The following is a 15,078-nucleotide window of genomic DNA, read 5'->3' as shown; positions in this document are numbered from 1 at the left end:
AGACGTCAAAACGATCCACGCCCGAAGCTTGCGACGCCAAAAGAGAAGCGCCCCATGGGCGCCGTGCCCACAACTAGGGCCTCGCCGGGCCCTAGTAACGCTGCCGAGGCACCTGCCTCGATCCTACGGAACAAAGAACAACCGAGACCCGAGGAAGGTCAAACGCACCCAACACCAAACACACAGACGCACTACACAAGGACACGCACAGCCTGGAACCGCCCTGCCCAGGGCACACTGCCGTCATATTTCAGAGGAACCCGCTCCATTCCCCTGCTCAAAGGGGACCGCTTCCTACACAACCCTCTCCCCTACGCTCTCTTTAAAACCCCTTCCGGCCACAGCCAACCGTGCCGCCCTCGCTCCCCCAACCCCTTCCCCAGCACCGTTGTCTCAACTTAGCTTTCAAGGGGCCGAGAGTCTCCCTCTTCCCTTCCTACTGAAGGGCAAGCACATGGCACTCCTCCAGTCACCAGCTGCCTCTTCGTCATCTGAAAAATAAAAACAATCACAAGCACCACACAACAGCAGCCCTGTCAGTCAGCATCCCATCGCTCCACAAAGACCTAGGCCGCTGCATCAGTCTACCTCAGATGCGCCCAGCTGCTCCGCTCGCTTGCTCTGTGGCCGTGCCCAACTCGCACCGTTGTCCTCCCTTGTGGCCCCTAGGGATACCAGGAGATCATGTTACCACTGCACTTCCAAAGGAAGATCTCCCCAGCCCCGCGCCCCTCCTCCCTGCGACCCGGCTCACCTCAAACGTGCATCCGGTCCCAAAGGCAGCCGCACACAATCTAAAAAGCCAAACAGAAACGCTTCAACCCGCTTGCCACACAACACCTTGGTACGGAACCGCCACCCTGACCGCAATCGCCTCACTTTCTTGGACCTCTCGTCGCCATGCGTCGTCTCCCCTCTGAAGGCTGATTGCGGCACCTGCAAAAATCCAAGCAGAAAGGCACCTGCTGAGAGACTGCAGAACTGTCAAGCTACCCACACTAATCCCCGTTTAAGACTCGCACCTTTTCCTCACCAGCTCACCTACCTGGACACCATCAGTTCCAACTGCCGTGTTCAAGCTTGACCACCACATGCAAGATCCAAACATGGGTTGTTCATGACTAACTGCAAAGCCCCAAAGAGACACATCGCTACTTCAGCGCGCCTAACATTGCTCACCCCGTGCAGTCCCCCTCCGGTGCCTGGATCACGCTTGGCCCACCACATGCACCCTCAAATATTATTGCCATATTGCACTCACAGAGCCATCGGTCACCACTTCCCTCTACATACACCACGCACCAACTCACCTGCTTACAGCGCTATCCTCGGCATTCCTCCGTCGCCCTGCACGACTCCTCCCTCGGCATCTGCAAAAATATCAAACAAGTCCCCTCAATGAACAGCAACAGCTTAGCCATTCCACAGGCCTTGTTGCCAGGTAGCAAGCCCATCGAGAGCCCAGCTAGGCCTGCTCTGCCATCTAAACACCGTAAACCAAGCATTACGCCCGACCCACATCCAAGCCGGAACGCCCTTGAGATGCTCTTTGCTCCGCTGAGGCAGGAGCTCCCTCTCCCAGACAGCTACCGTCATCCCCTGGGAGGCCACAAAACACCATGGGAATTCTTTTTCTCACCCACTGACAACGGCCGCTCGATCTAAAAGGGCCACACATCTTTTCCCCCAAAGAAGCAAGGCACTTTGACGCATAAGCCATAGCCTCTCATCGCTCCTGTGCCACCTTGCCCTGACTCTACACCCCCGGGCAGGGCGGCTCCAAGCCAAGACACCGCAACCACGGACGAACCCTACGCAGAACGCCAACAACAACACGCCTCAAAAAACAAGCCGAGTCACTCGGCAAGACCGACGACGCACGTACAGAAAACCTCCATCCGGGAAGAGCATGCGCAGAACCCTAGCGTGCTCCTAGCGCCACGCCAGAAAACGACGAGACCTTCGTGGGCGGGGACAAGCGCTTCCTCTCAAAACTGACGAGATGAATGCGTAAGCAGCCCGCCTTCAAGAACTCAGCCCTTGAAGACGCAAGGAAGAAGTGCCGGTCCCTAAAAGTGACAGCTAGCGAGCAGAGCCGCTCACGCGGCCGGAAACGGCGCGGCACAACAACACCGGCTAGAACCACCCGAGACGTCAAAACGATCCACGCCCGAAGCTTGCGATGCCAAAAGAGAAGCGCCCCATGGGCGCCGTGCCCACAACTAGGGCCTCGCCGGGCCCTAGTAACGCTGCCGAGGCACCTGCCTCGATCCTACGGAACAAAGAACAACCGAGACCCGAGGAAGGTCAAACGCACCCAACACCAAACACACAGACGCACTACACAAGGACACGCACAGCCTGGAACCGCCCTGCCCAGGGCACACTGCCGTCATATTTCAGAGGAACCCGCTCCATTCCCCTGCTCAAAGGGGACCGCTTCCTACACAACCCTCTCCCCTACGCTCTCTTTAAAACCCCTTCCGGCCACAGCCAACCGTGCCGCCCTCGCTCCCCCAACCCCTTCCCCAGCACCGTTGTCTCAACTTAGCTTTCAAGGGGCCGAGAGTCTCCCTCTTCCCTTCCTACTGAAGGGCAAGCACATGGCACTCCTCCAGTCACCAGCTGCCTCTTCGTCATCTGAAAAATAAAAACAATCACAAGCCCCACACAACAGCCCTGTCAGTCAGCATCCCATCGCTCCACAAAGACCTAGGCCGCTGCATCAGTCTACCTCAGATGCGCCCAGCTGCTCCGCTCACTTGCTCTGTGGCCGTGCCCAACTCGCACCGTTGTCCTCCCTTGTGGCCCCTAGGGATACCAGGGGATCATGTTACCACTGCACTTCCAAAGGAAGATCTCCCCAGCCCCGCGCCCCTCCCCTCTGTGACCCGGCTCACCTCAAACGTGCATCCGGTCCCAAAGGCAGCCGCACACAATCTAAAAAGCCAAACAGAAACGCTTCAACCCGCTTGCCACACAACACCTTGGTACGGAACCGCCACCCTGACCGCAATCGCCTCACTTTCTTGGACCTCTCGTCGCCATGCGTCGTCTCCCCTCTGAAGGCTGATTGCGGCACCTGCAAAAATCCAAGCAGAAAGGCACCTGCTGAGAGACTGCAGAACTGTCAAGCTACCCACACTAATCCCCGTTTAAGACTCGCACCTTTTCCTCACCAGCTCACCTACCTGGACACCATCAGTTCCAACTGCCGTGTTCAAGCTTGACCACCACATGCAAGATCCAAACATGGGTTGTTCATGACTAACTGCAAAGCCCCAAAGAGACACATCGCTACTTCAGCGCGCCTAACATTGCTCACCCCGTGCAGTCCCCCTCCGGTGCCTGGATCACGCTTGGCCCACCACATGCACCCTCAAATATTATTGCCATATTGCACTCACAGAGCCATCGGTCACCACTTCCCTCTACATACACCACGCACCAACTCACCTGCTTACAGCGCTATCCTCGGCCCTCCTCCGTTGCCCTGCACGACTCCTCCCTCGGCATCTGCAAAAATATCAAACAAGTCCCCTCAATGAACAGCAACAGCTTAGCCATTCCACAGGCCTTGTTGCCAGGTAGCAAGCCCATCGAGAGCCCAGCTAGGCCTGCTCTGCCATCTAAACACCGTAAACCAAGCATTACGCCCGACCCACATCCAAGCCGGAACGCCCTTGAGATGCTCTTTGCTCCGCTGAGGCAGGAGCTCCCTCTCCCAGACAGCTACCGTCATCCCCTGGGAGGCCACAAAACACCATGGGAATTCTTTTTCTCACCCACTGACAACGGCCGCTCGATCTAAAAGGGCCACACATCTTTTCCCCCAAAGAAGCAAGGCACTTTGACGCATAAGCCATAGCCTCTCATCGCTCCTGTGCCACCTTGCCCTGACTCTACACCCCCGGGCAGGGCGGCTCCAAGCCAAGACACCGCAACCACGGACGAACCCTACGCAGAACGCCAACAACAACACGCCTCAAAAAACAAGCCGAGTCACTCGGCAAGACCGACGACGCACGTACAGAAAACCTCCATCCGGGAAGAGCATGCGCAGAACCCTAGCGTGCTCCTAGCGCCACGCCAGAAAACGACGAGACCTTCGTGGGCGGGGACAAGCGCTTCCTCTCAAAACTGACGAGATGAATGCGTAAGCAGCCCGCCTTCAAGAACTCAGCCCTTGAAGACGCAAGGAAGAAGTGCCGGTCCCTAAAAGTGACAGCTAGCGAGCAGAGCCGCTCACGCGGCCGGAAACGGCGCGGCACAACAACACCGGCTAGAACCACCCGAGACGTCAAAACGATCCACGCCCGAAGCTTGCGACGCCAAAAGAGAAGCGCCCCATGGGCGCCGTGCCCACAACTAGGGCCTCGCCGGGCCCTAGTAACGCTGCCGAGGCACCTGCCTCGATCCTACGGAACAAAGAACAACCGAGACCCGAGGAAGGTCAAACGCACCCAACACCAAACACACAGACGCACTACACAAGGACACGCACAGCCTGGAACCGCCCTGCCCAGGGCACACTGCCGTCATATTTCAGAGGAACCCGCTCCATTCCCCTGCTCAAAGGGGACCGCTTCCTACACAACCCTCTCCCCTACGCTCTCTTTAAAACCCCTTCCGGCCACAGCCAACCGTGCCGCCCTCGCTCCCCCAACCCCTTCCCCAGCACCGTTGTCTCAACTTAGCTTTCAAGGGGCCGAGAGTCTCCCTCTTCCCTTCCTACTGAAGGGCAAGCACATGGCACTCCTCCAGTCACCAGCTGCCTCTTCGTCATCTGAAAAATAAAAACAATCACAAGCACCACACAACAGCAGCCCTGTCAGTCAGCATCCCATCGCTCCACAAAGACCTAGGCCGCTGCATCAGTCTACCTCAGACGCGCCCGGCTGCTCCGCTCACCCTGCTGCTCCGTGCCCGTTCCGGACGAGGACGAACGCCATCCCCTGCGGCCCCTAGAGATACCACAGGATACACAAAGTTACCGTCGCTCTGCCAAAAGAGGAAGAACGAACCACACCGGCCCCGCGCCCCTCCCCTCTGTGACCCGGCTCACCTCAAACGCGCATCCAGGCCCAAAGGCAGCCGGCGCGCAACCTGCAACGCCAAAGACAAGCGCTTCAATTGAGTGGCCGTATGACACCTTGCTCTCAAACAGCCGCCTGGCCTTCAAGCCCCTCACCTCTCGGACCTCTCGTCGGCACGCGGCGTCTCCCCTCCGAAGCCTGCGTGCGGCACCTGCAAGAACCCAAGCAAAAAAGGACCCACTCGGGTGCTGCGGGAGTCTCAGGATACCCGCACAAACCCCCCCCCCCATCTCAGACACGCACCTTTTCCTCGACAGCTCACCTGCCCGGCCTCCAGCAGATCCGGTTGCCATCTTGAGGCTCGCCCACCACCTGCAAGAGCCAAACACATGTTGCTCGTGACCACCTGCAACGCGACCCCTCAGGACGAATCGCTACGCTTCAGCCCACCCGTCACCGCTCACCCTGTGCCTGGGCACCCCTCCGGTGCCCAGATCCCGCTCGGCTCCTCGCATGCGTCCACAAAGAAAAATTACCACAACGGGCTCATAGAGCCAACAGCCACATCTTCCCTCTAGATACACCGCACACCAACTCACCTGCTGACAGCGCCGTCCTCCATCACCCTGCACGACTCCTCCCTCGGCACCTGCCAAACCGATGCCAAACAAGTCACCTGCGTGCACAGCGACAGCTGAACCACGACGCAGGTCTCGATCGCGTGTAGGAACACCCCTCGAGAGCCCAACTAGGGCGGCTCTTAAACATGAGCACGATACATCAAACATTAAGCCCAGCACACAGACAAGCCAGAACACCCTTGACATGCTACCTGCTCAGCTAAGACTCTAGCTCCCTCCCCCAGACACCTACGGTTGTTCCCTGGGGGCCCACAAAACCCAACAGGAATTACTTCCCTCACCCACCGACGACAGCCAGTCGATCCAAGACGGCTGCAAAATTCCTTCCCCCCCACGCCCGCCAAAGCCTGGGCGCATCCCTAGATGCCAGCACCACCCACCTCGCCCTGACTCTACATCCCCGGGCAGGGCGGCTCCAAGACACACGCAGAACAACGCTACACAGAACGCTACAAGCAATGCGCCCCGAAGGGTGAGAGGCAGCTCTCGGAGAGAACGACGACACCCAGACGGAACCCCCCGTCCGGCAAGACCGCCTGCGGGGCCCCGACGGTGACGTCGGCAGGCCCTACGGCAACACCAGAGAACGCCGACAGCTTCGTGGCCCGTGACAAGAGCTTCCTCTCACAACCGAGACGACAGACGCGCAACCGGCCCAGCTTCAAGACCTAACCGCCTAAGGATGCAAGGAAGAAATGCCAGTCCCCAAAAAACCTCACAGCGACAGAGCGGCGCCGCTCACGCAGCCGGGAACGACGACGCCCAAGACGACCGTCCGAGACGCCAAAACGATCCACGCCCGAAGCTTGCGACGCCAAAAGAGAAGCGCCCGACGGGCGCCGTGCCCACAACTAGGGCCTCGCCGGGCCCTACTAACGCTGCCGAGGCACCTGCCTGGCTCCTAAGGAACAAAGGGAACAACCGAGACCCGAGGAAGGTCGGAGACACCCAACACAAAACACACACACTGCGCAATCACACACACAGCCTGGAACCGCCCTGCCCGGCACACGTTCCCGTCACATTGAAGAGGAACCCGCTCCTTTTCCCTGCTCTCAAAGGGGACCGCTTCCCGGACAGCCCGCTCCGCTGCGCCATCTTTAAAACCCCTCCCTCCCGCAACCCCTTCCTCAGCACCGTTGCCTCAACTTAGCTTTCAAGGGGCCGAGAGTCTCGGTCCACCCATCCTTCAGAAGAACAAGCGCACAGGCAGCCCACTGCATCGGTCCTCCAAGTGCCAGGTGCCTTTTCATCATCTAAACAAAAACAACAAAAATACACACACCGCCCTGTCAGTCAGCATCCCATCGCTCCACAAAGACCTGGGCCGCTGCATCCGTCTACCTCAGACGCGCCCGGCTGCTCCGCTCGCTTGCTCTGTGGCCGTGCCCAACTCACACTGTTGTCCTCCCTTGTGGCCCCTAGGGATACCAGGAGATCATGTTACCACTGCACTTCCAAAGGAAGATCTCCCCAGCCCCACGCCCCTCCTCCCTGCGACCCAGCTCACCTCAAACGCGCATCCAGTCCCAAGGGCAGCCGCACACAATCTAAAAAACCAAACAGAAACGTTTCAACCCGCTTGCCACACAACACCTTGGTACGGAACCGCCACCCTGACCGCAATCGCCTCACTTTCTTGGACCTCTCGTCGCCATGCGTCGTCTCCCCTCTGATGGCTGATTGCGGCACCTGCAAAAATCCAAGCAGAAAGGCGCCTGCTGAGAGGCTGCAGAACTGTCAAGCTACCCACACCAATCCCCGTCTAAGACTCGCACCTTTTCCTCACCAGCTCACCTACCTGGACGCCATCGGATCCAACTGCCATGTTCAAGCTTGACCACCACATGCAAGACCCAAACATGGGTTGTTCGTGACTCTAACTGCAAAGCCCCAAAGAGACACATCGCTACTTCAGCGCGCCTAACATTGCTCACCCCGTGCAGTTCCCCTCCAGTGCCCGGATCCCGCTTGGCCCACCACATGCACCCTCAAATATTAATGCCATATTGCACTCACAGAGCCATCGGTCACCACTTCCCTCTACATACACCACGCACCAACTCACCTGCTTACAGCGCTATCCTCGGCCCTCCTCCGTCGCCCTGCACGACTCCTCCCTCGGCATCTGCAAAAATATCAAACAAGTCCCCTCAATGAACAGCAACAGCTTAGCCATTCCACAGGCCTTGTTGCCAGGTAGCAAGCCCATCGAGAGCCCAGCTAGGCCTGCTCTGCCATCTAAACACCGTAAACCAAGCATTACGCCCGACCCACATCCAAGCCGGAACGCCCTTGAGATGCTCTCTGCTCCGCTGAAGCGGGAGCTCCCTCTCCCAGACAGCTACCGTCATCCCCTGGGAGGCCACAAGACACCATGGGAATTTTTTCTCACCCACTGACAACGGCCGCTCGAGCTAAGAGGGCCACACATCTTTTCCCCCAAAGAAGCAAGGCACTTTGAGACATAAGCCATAGCCTCTCATCGCTCCTGTGCCACCTCGCCCTGACTCTACACCCCCGGGCAGGGCGGCTCCAAGCCAAGATGCCACAACCACAGACAAACCCTACACAGAACACCAACAACACGCCTCAAAAAGACAAGCCAAGTCGCTCGGCGAGACCGACGACGCACGTACAGAAAACCTCCATCCGGTAAGAGGAGCACGCACAGAACCCTAGCGTGCTCCCGGCGCCGCGCCAGAAAACGACGAGACCTTTGCGGGCGGGGACAAGCGCTTCCTCTCAAAACTGACAAGATGGATGCGCAAGCAGCCCGCCTTCAAGACCTCAGCCCCTGAAGATGCAAGGAAGAAGCGCCAATCCCTAAAAGCGACAGCTAGCGAGCAGAGCCGCTCACGCGGCCGGGAACGGCGCAGCACAACAACACCGGCCAGAACCACCTGAGACGCCAAAACGATCCACGCCCGAAGCTGGCGACGCCAAAAGAGAAGCGCCCCATGGGCGCCGTGCCCACAACTAGGGCCTCGCCGGGCCCTAGTAACGCTGCCGAGGCACCTGCCTCGATCCTACGGAACAAAGAACAACCGAGACCCGAGGAAGGTCAAACATACCCAACACCAAACACACAGACGCGCTACACAACGACACGCACAGCCTGGAACCGCCCTGCCCAGGGCACACTGCCGTCATATTCCAGAGGAACCCGCTCCATTCCCCTGCTCAAAGGGGACTGCTTCCTACACAACCCTCTCCCCTACGCTCTCTTTAAAACCCCTTCCTGCCACAGCCAACCGTGCCCCCCTCGCTCCCCCAACCCCTTCCCCAGCACCGTTGCCTCAACTTAGCTTTCAAGGGGCCGAGAGTCTCCCTCTTCCCTTCCGTCTGAAGGACAAGTGCACGTCGCTCCTCCAGTCACCAGCTGCCTCTTCGTCATCTGAAAAATAAAAACAATCACAAGCCCCACACAACAGCATCAGTCAGTCAGTCAGCATCCCATCGCTCTACAAAGACCTGGGCCGCTGCATCCGTCTACCTCAGACGCGCCCGGCTGCTCCGCTCGCTTGCTCTGTGGCCGTGCCCAACTCACACTGTTGTCCTCCCTTGTGGCCCCTAGGGATACCAGGAGATCATGTTACCACTGCACTTCCAAAGGAAGATCTCCCCAGCCCCACGCCCCTCCTCCCTGCGACCCAGCTCACCTCAAACGCGCATCCAGTCCCAAGGGCAGCCGCACACAATCTAAAAAACCAAACAGAAACGTTTCAACCCGCTTGCCACACAACACCTTGGTACGGAACCGCCACCCTGACCGCAATCGCCTCACTTTCTTGGACCTCTCGTCGCCATGCGTCGTCTCCCCTCTGATGGCTGATTGCGGCACCTGCAAAAATCCAAGCAGAAAGGCGCCTGCTGAGAGGCTGCAGAACTGTCAAGCTACCCACACCAATCCCCGTCTAAGACTCGCACCTTTTCCTCACCAGCTCACCTACCTGGACGCCATCGGATCCAACTGCCATGTTCAAGCTTGACCACCACATGCAAGACCCAAACATGGGTTGTTCGTGACTCTAACTGCAAAGCCCCAAAGAGACACATCGCTACTTCAGCGCGCCTAACATTGCTCACCCCGTGCAGTTCCCCTCCAGTGCCCGGATCCCGCTTGGCCCACCACATGCACCCTCAAATATTAATGCCATATTGCACTCACAGAGCCATCGGTCACCACTTCCCTCTACATACACCACGCACCAACTCACCTGCTTACAGCGCTATCCTCGGCCCTCCTCCGTCGCCCTGCACGACTCCTCCCTCGGCATCTGCAAAAATATCAAACAAGTCCCCTCAATGAACAGCAACAGCTTAGCCATTCCACAGGCCTTGTTGCCAGGTAGCAAGCCCATCGAGAGCCCAGCTAGGCCTGCTCTGCCATCTAAACACCGTAAACCAAGCATTACGCCCGACCCACATCCAAGCCGGAACGCCCTTGAGATGCTCTCTGCTCCGCTGAAGCGGGAGCTCCCTCTCCCAGACAGCTACCGTCATCCCCTGGGAGGCCACAAGACACCATGGGAATTTTTTCTCACCCACTGACAACGGCCGCTCGAGCTAAGAGGGCCACACATCTTTTCCCCCAAAGAAGCAAGGCACTTTGAGACATAAGCCATAGCCTCTCATCGCTCCTGTGCCACCTCGCCCTGACTCTACACCCCCGGGCAGGGCGGCTCCAAGCCAAGATGCCACAACCACAGACAAACCCTACACAGAACACCAACAACACGCCTCAAAAAGACAAGCCAAGTCGCTCGGCGAGACCGACGACGCACGTACAGAAAACCTCCATCCGGTAAGAGGAGCACGCACAGAACCCTAGCGTGCTCCCGGCGCCGCGCCAGAAAACGACGAGACCTTTGCGGGCGGGGACAAGCGCTTCCTCTCAAAACTGACAAGATGGATGCGCAAGCAGCCCGCCTTCAAGACCTCAGCCCCTGAAGATGCAAGGAAGAAGCGCCAATCCCTAAAAGCGACAGCTAGCGAGCAGAGCCGCTCACGCGGCCGGGAACGGCGCAGCACAACAACACCGGCCAGAACCACCTGAGACGCCAAAACGATCCACGCCGGAAGCTGGCGACGCCAAAAGAGAAGCGCCCCATGGGCGCCGTGCCCACAACTAGGGCCTCGCCGGGCCCTAGTAACGCTGCCGAGGCACCTGCCTCGATCCTACGGAACAAAGAACAACCGAGACCCGAGGAAGGTCAAACATACCCAACACCAAACACACAGACGCGCTACACAACGACACGCACAGCCTGGAACCGCCCTGCCCAGGGCACACTGCCGTCATATTCCAGAGGAACCCGCTCCATTCCCCTGCTCAAAGGGGACTGCTTCCTACACAACCCTCTCCCCTACGCTCTCTTTAAAACCCCTTCCTGCCACAGCCAACCGTGCCCCCCTCGCTCCCCCAACCCCTTCCCCAGCACCGTTGCCTCAACTTAGCTTTCAAGGGGCCGAGAGTCTCCCTCTTCCCTTCCGTCTGAAGGACAAGTGCACGTCGCTCCTCCAGTCACCAGCTGCCTCTTCGTCATCTGAAAAATAAAAACAATCACAAGCCCCACACAACAGCATCAGTCAGTCAGTCAGCATCCCATCGCTCTACAAAGACCTGGGCCGCTGCATCCGTCTACCTCAGACGCGCCCGGCTGCTCCGCTCGCTTGCTCTGTGGCCGTGCCCAACTCACACTGTTGTCCTCCCTTGTGGCCCCTAGGGATACCAGGAGATCATGTTACCACTGCACTTCCAAAGGAAGATCTCCCCAGCCCCACGCCCCTCCTCCCTGCGACCCAGCTCACCTCAAACGCGCATCCAGTCCCAAGGGCAGCCGCACACAATCTAAAAAACCAAACAGAAACGTTTCAACCCGCTTGCCACACAACACCTTGGTACGGAACCGCCACCCTGACCGCAATCGCCTCACTTTCTTGGACCTCTCGTCGCCATGCGTCGTCTCCCCTCTGATGGCTGATTGCGGCACCTGCAAAAATCCAAGCAGAAAGGCGCCTGCTGAGAGGCTGCAGAACTGTCAAGCTACCCACACCAATCCCCGTCTAAGACTCGCACCTTTTCCTCACCAGCTCACCTACCTGGACGCCATCGGATCCAACTGCCATGTTCAAGCTTGACCACCACATGCAAGACCCAAACATGGGTTGTTCGTGACTCTAACTGCAAAGCCCCAAAGAGACACATCGCTACTTCAGCGCGCCTAACATTGCTCACCCCGTGCAGTTCCCCTCCAGTGCCCGGATCCCGCTTGGCCCACCACATGCACCCTCAAATATTAATGCCATATTGCACTCACAGAGCCATCGGTCACCACTTCCCTCTACATACACCACGCACCAACTCACCTGCTTACAGCGCTATCCTCGGCCCTCCTCCGTCGCCCTGCACGACTCCTCCCTCGGCATCTGCAAAAATATCAAACAAGTCCCCTCAATGAACAGCAACAGCTTAGCCATTCCACAGGCCTTGTTGCCAGGTAGCAAGCCCATCGAGAGCCCAGCTAGGCCTGCTCTGCCATCTAAACACCGTAAACCAAGCATTACGCCCGACCCACATCCAAGCCGGAACGCCCTTGAGATGCTCTCTGCTCCGCTGAAGCGGGAGCTCCCTCTCCCAGACAGCTACCGTCATCCCCTGGGAGGCCACAAGACACCATGGGAATTTTTTCTCACCCACTGACAACGGCCGCTCGAGCTAAGAGGGCCACACATCTTTTCCCCCAAAGAAGCAAGGCACTTTGAGACATAAGCCATAGCCTCTCATCGCTCCTGTGCCACCTCGCCCTGACTCTACACCCCCGGGCAGGGCGGCTCCAAGCCAAGATGCCACAACCACAGACAAACCCTACACAGAACACCAACAACAACACGCCTCAAAAAGACAAGCCAAGTCGCTCGGCGAGACCGACAACGCAGAAAACCTCCATCCGGTAAGAGGAGCACGCGCAGAACCCTAGCGTGCTCCCGGCGCCGCGCCAGAAAACGACGAGACCTTTGCGGGCGGGGACAAGCGCTTCCTCTCAAAACTGACAAGATGGATGCGCAAGCAGCCCGCCTTCAAGACCTCAGCCCCTGAAGATGCAAGGAAGAAGCGCCAATCCCTAAAAGCGACAGCTAGCGAGCAGAGCCGCTCACGCGGCCGGGAACGGCGCAGCACAACAACACCGGCCAGAACCACCCAAGACGCCAAAACGATCCACGCCGGAAGCTGGTGACGCCAAAAGAGAAGCGCCCCATGGGCGCCGTGCCCACAACTAGGGCCTTACCGGGCCCTAGTAACGCTGCCGAGGCACCTGCCTCGATCCTACGGAACAAAGAACAACCGAGACCCGAGGAAGGTCGAACGTACCCAACACCAAACACACAGACGCGCTACACAACGACACGCACAGCCTGGAACCGCCCTGCCCAGGGCACACTGCCGTCATATTCCAGAGGAACCTGCTCCATTCCCCTGCTCAAAGGGGACTGCTTCCTACACAACCCTCTCCCCTACGCTCTCTTTAAAACCCCTTCCTGCCACAGCCAACCGTGCCGCCCTCGCTCCCCCAACCCCTTCCCCAGCACCGTTGCCTCAACTTAGCTTTCAAGGGGCCGGGAGTCTCCCTCGTCCCTTCCTTCTGATGGAAGAGCACACGTCACTCCTCCAGTCACCAGCTGCCTCTTCGTCATCTGAAAAACAAAAACTATCACAAGCCCCACACAACAGCCCTGTCAGTCAGCATCCCATCACTCTACAAAGACCTAGGCCGCTGCATCCATCTACCTCAGATGCGCCCAGCTGCTCTGCTCACCTGGCTGCTCCGTGCTCATTCCGGACGAGGATGAATGCCATCCCCTGCGGCCCCTAGAGATACCACAGGATAGACAAACTTACCGTCGCTCTGCCAAAAAAGGAAGAACGAACCACACCAGCCCCACGCCCCTCCCCTCTGCGACCCAGCTCACCTCAAACGCGCATCCAGGCCCAAAGGCAGCCGGCGCACAACCTGCAACACCAGAGACAAACGCTTCAACTGAGTGGCCGTACGACACCTTGCTCTCAAGCAGCCGCCTGGCCTTCAAGCCCCTCACCTCTCGGACCTCTCGTCGGCATGCGGCGTCTCCCCTCCGAAGCCTGCATGCGGCACCTGCAAGAACCCAAGCATAAAAGGACCCACTCGGGTGCTGCGGGAGTCTCAGGATACCCGCACAAACCCCCCCTTCTCAGACACTCACCTTTTCCTCGACAGCTCACCTGCCTGGCCTCCAGCAGATCCGGTTGCCATCTTGAGGCTCGCCCACCACCTGCAAGAGCCAAACGCATGTTGCTCGTGACTATCTGCAACGCGACCCCTCAGGACGAATCGCTACGCTTCAGCCCACCTGTCACCGCTCACCCTGTGCGATTCCCCTCCGGTGCCCAGATCCCGCTCGGCTCCTCGCATGCGTCCACAAAGAAAAATTACCACAATGGGCTCGTACAGCCAACAGCCACATCTTCCCTCTAGATACACCGCACACCAACTCACCTGCTGACAGCGCCGTCCTCCATCACCCTGCACGACTCCTCCCTCGGCATCTGCCAAACAAGTCACCTGCATGCACAGCGACAGCTGAACCACGACACAGGTCTCGATCGCATGTAGGAACACCCCTCGAGAGCCCAACTAGGGCGGCTCTTAAACATGAGCACGATACATCAAACATCAAGCCCAGCGCACAGACAAGCCGGAACACCCTTGACATGCTATCTGCTCAGCTAGAACTCTAGCTCCCTCCCCCAGACACCTACGGTTGTTCCCTGGGGGCCCACAAAACCCAACAGGAATTACTTCCCTCACCCACTGACAACAGCCACTTGATCTAGGATGGCTGCAAAAGCTTCCCCCCCCCCCGCCCAAGAGCCTGGGCGCATCTACACATGAACCATAGGCTCCCAGCACCAGGCCACCTAGCCCAGACCCTACACCCCCGGGCAGGGCGGCTCCAAGACAAACACAGACCAACGCTACACAGAATGCTACAAGCAAAGCACCCCAGAAGATGAGAGGGAGCTCTCGGAGAGAACGACGACACCCAGACGGAAACCCCCGTCCGGCAAGACCGCCTGCGGGACCCCCGACAGGCTCTACAGCAATGCCAGAAAACACCAACAGCTTCATGGCCCGTGACAAGCGCTTCCTCTCACAACCGAGACAACAGATGCGCAACCAGCCCGGCTTCAAGACCTAACCGCTTAAGGATACGAGGAAGAAATGCCAGTCCCAAACAACTCAGTGACAGAACGGCGCCGCTCACGCAGCCGGGAATGATGCCACGCAAGACGACCGTCCGAGGCGCCAGAACAATCCACACCTGAAGCTTGCGACGCCAAAAAAGAAGCGCTCGATGGG

General features: G+C 58.5%; 1 protein-coding gene and 2 long non-coding RNA genes across 3 annotated transcripts; all 3 read right to left on the bottom strand.

Annotated features, from left to right (window-relative positions):
* Window positions 1-1,223: 1,223 nt before the first annotated feature.
* On the bottom strand, window positions 1,224-14,258 carry LOC142059441 (uncharacterized). The gene is made up of 12 exons (XM_075098302.1): window positions 14,215-14,258; window positions 13,922-13,990; window positions 13,778-13,833; window positions 13,652-13,692; window positions 6,827-6,933; window positions 5,636-5,795; window positions 5,359-5,408; window positions 5,192-5,247; window positions 5,066-5,106; window positions 2,763-2,811; window positions 2,548-2,640; window positions 1,224-1,370 (listed from the first exon to the last, which is right to left on the bottom strand). The coding sequence occupies exons 1-11, from the start codon at window positions 14,235-14,237 to the stop codon at window positions 2,555-2,557; spliced, it is 738 nt and encodes a 245-aa protein (XP_074954403.1). The 5' UTR covers window positions 14,238-14,258; the 3' UTR covers window positions 1,224-1,370; window positions 2,548-2,554.
* LOC142059443 (uncharacterized) lies at window positions 7,743-9,696 on the bottom strand. Its single transcript, XR_012661344.1, has 5 exons — window positions 9,631-9,696; window positions 9,465-9,521; window positions 9,340-9,379; window positions 8,982-9,250; window positions 7,743-7,805 (listed from the first exon to the last, which is right to left on the bottom strand). It is a non-coding gene; the product is annotated as an uncharacterized LOC142059443 (long non-coding RNA).
* On the bottom strand, window positions 9,895-11,864 carry LOC142059442 (uncharacterized). Its single transcript, XR_012661343.1, has 6 exons — window positions 11,783-11,864; window positions 11,617-11,673; window positions 11,492-11,531; window positions 11,326-11,402; window positions 11,134-11,226; window positions 9,895-9,957 (listed from the first exon to the last, which is right to left on the bottom strand). It is a non-coding gene; the product is annotated as an uncharacterized LOC142059442 (long non-coding RNA).
* Window positions 14,259-15,078: the final 820 nt, after the last annotated feature.

The sequence above is a fragment of the Phalacrocorax aristotelis genome, chromosome 6 (genome assembly GCF_949628215.1).
Source record: "Phalacrocorax aristotelis chromosome 6, bGulAri2.1, whole genome shotgun sequence".
In the NCBI taxonomy this organism is placed as follows: Eukaryota; Metazoa; Chordata; class Aves; order Suliformes; family Phalacrocoracidae; genus Phalacrocorax; species Phalacrocorax aristotelis.
Note: the sequence above shows the minus strand (reverse complement) of the source record. Positions and strands in the feature narration are given on the sequence as shown.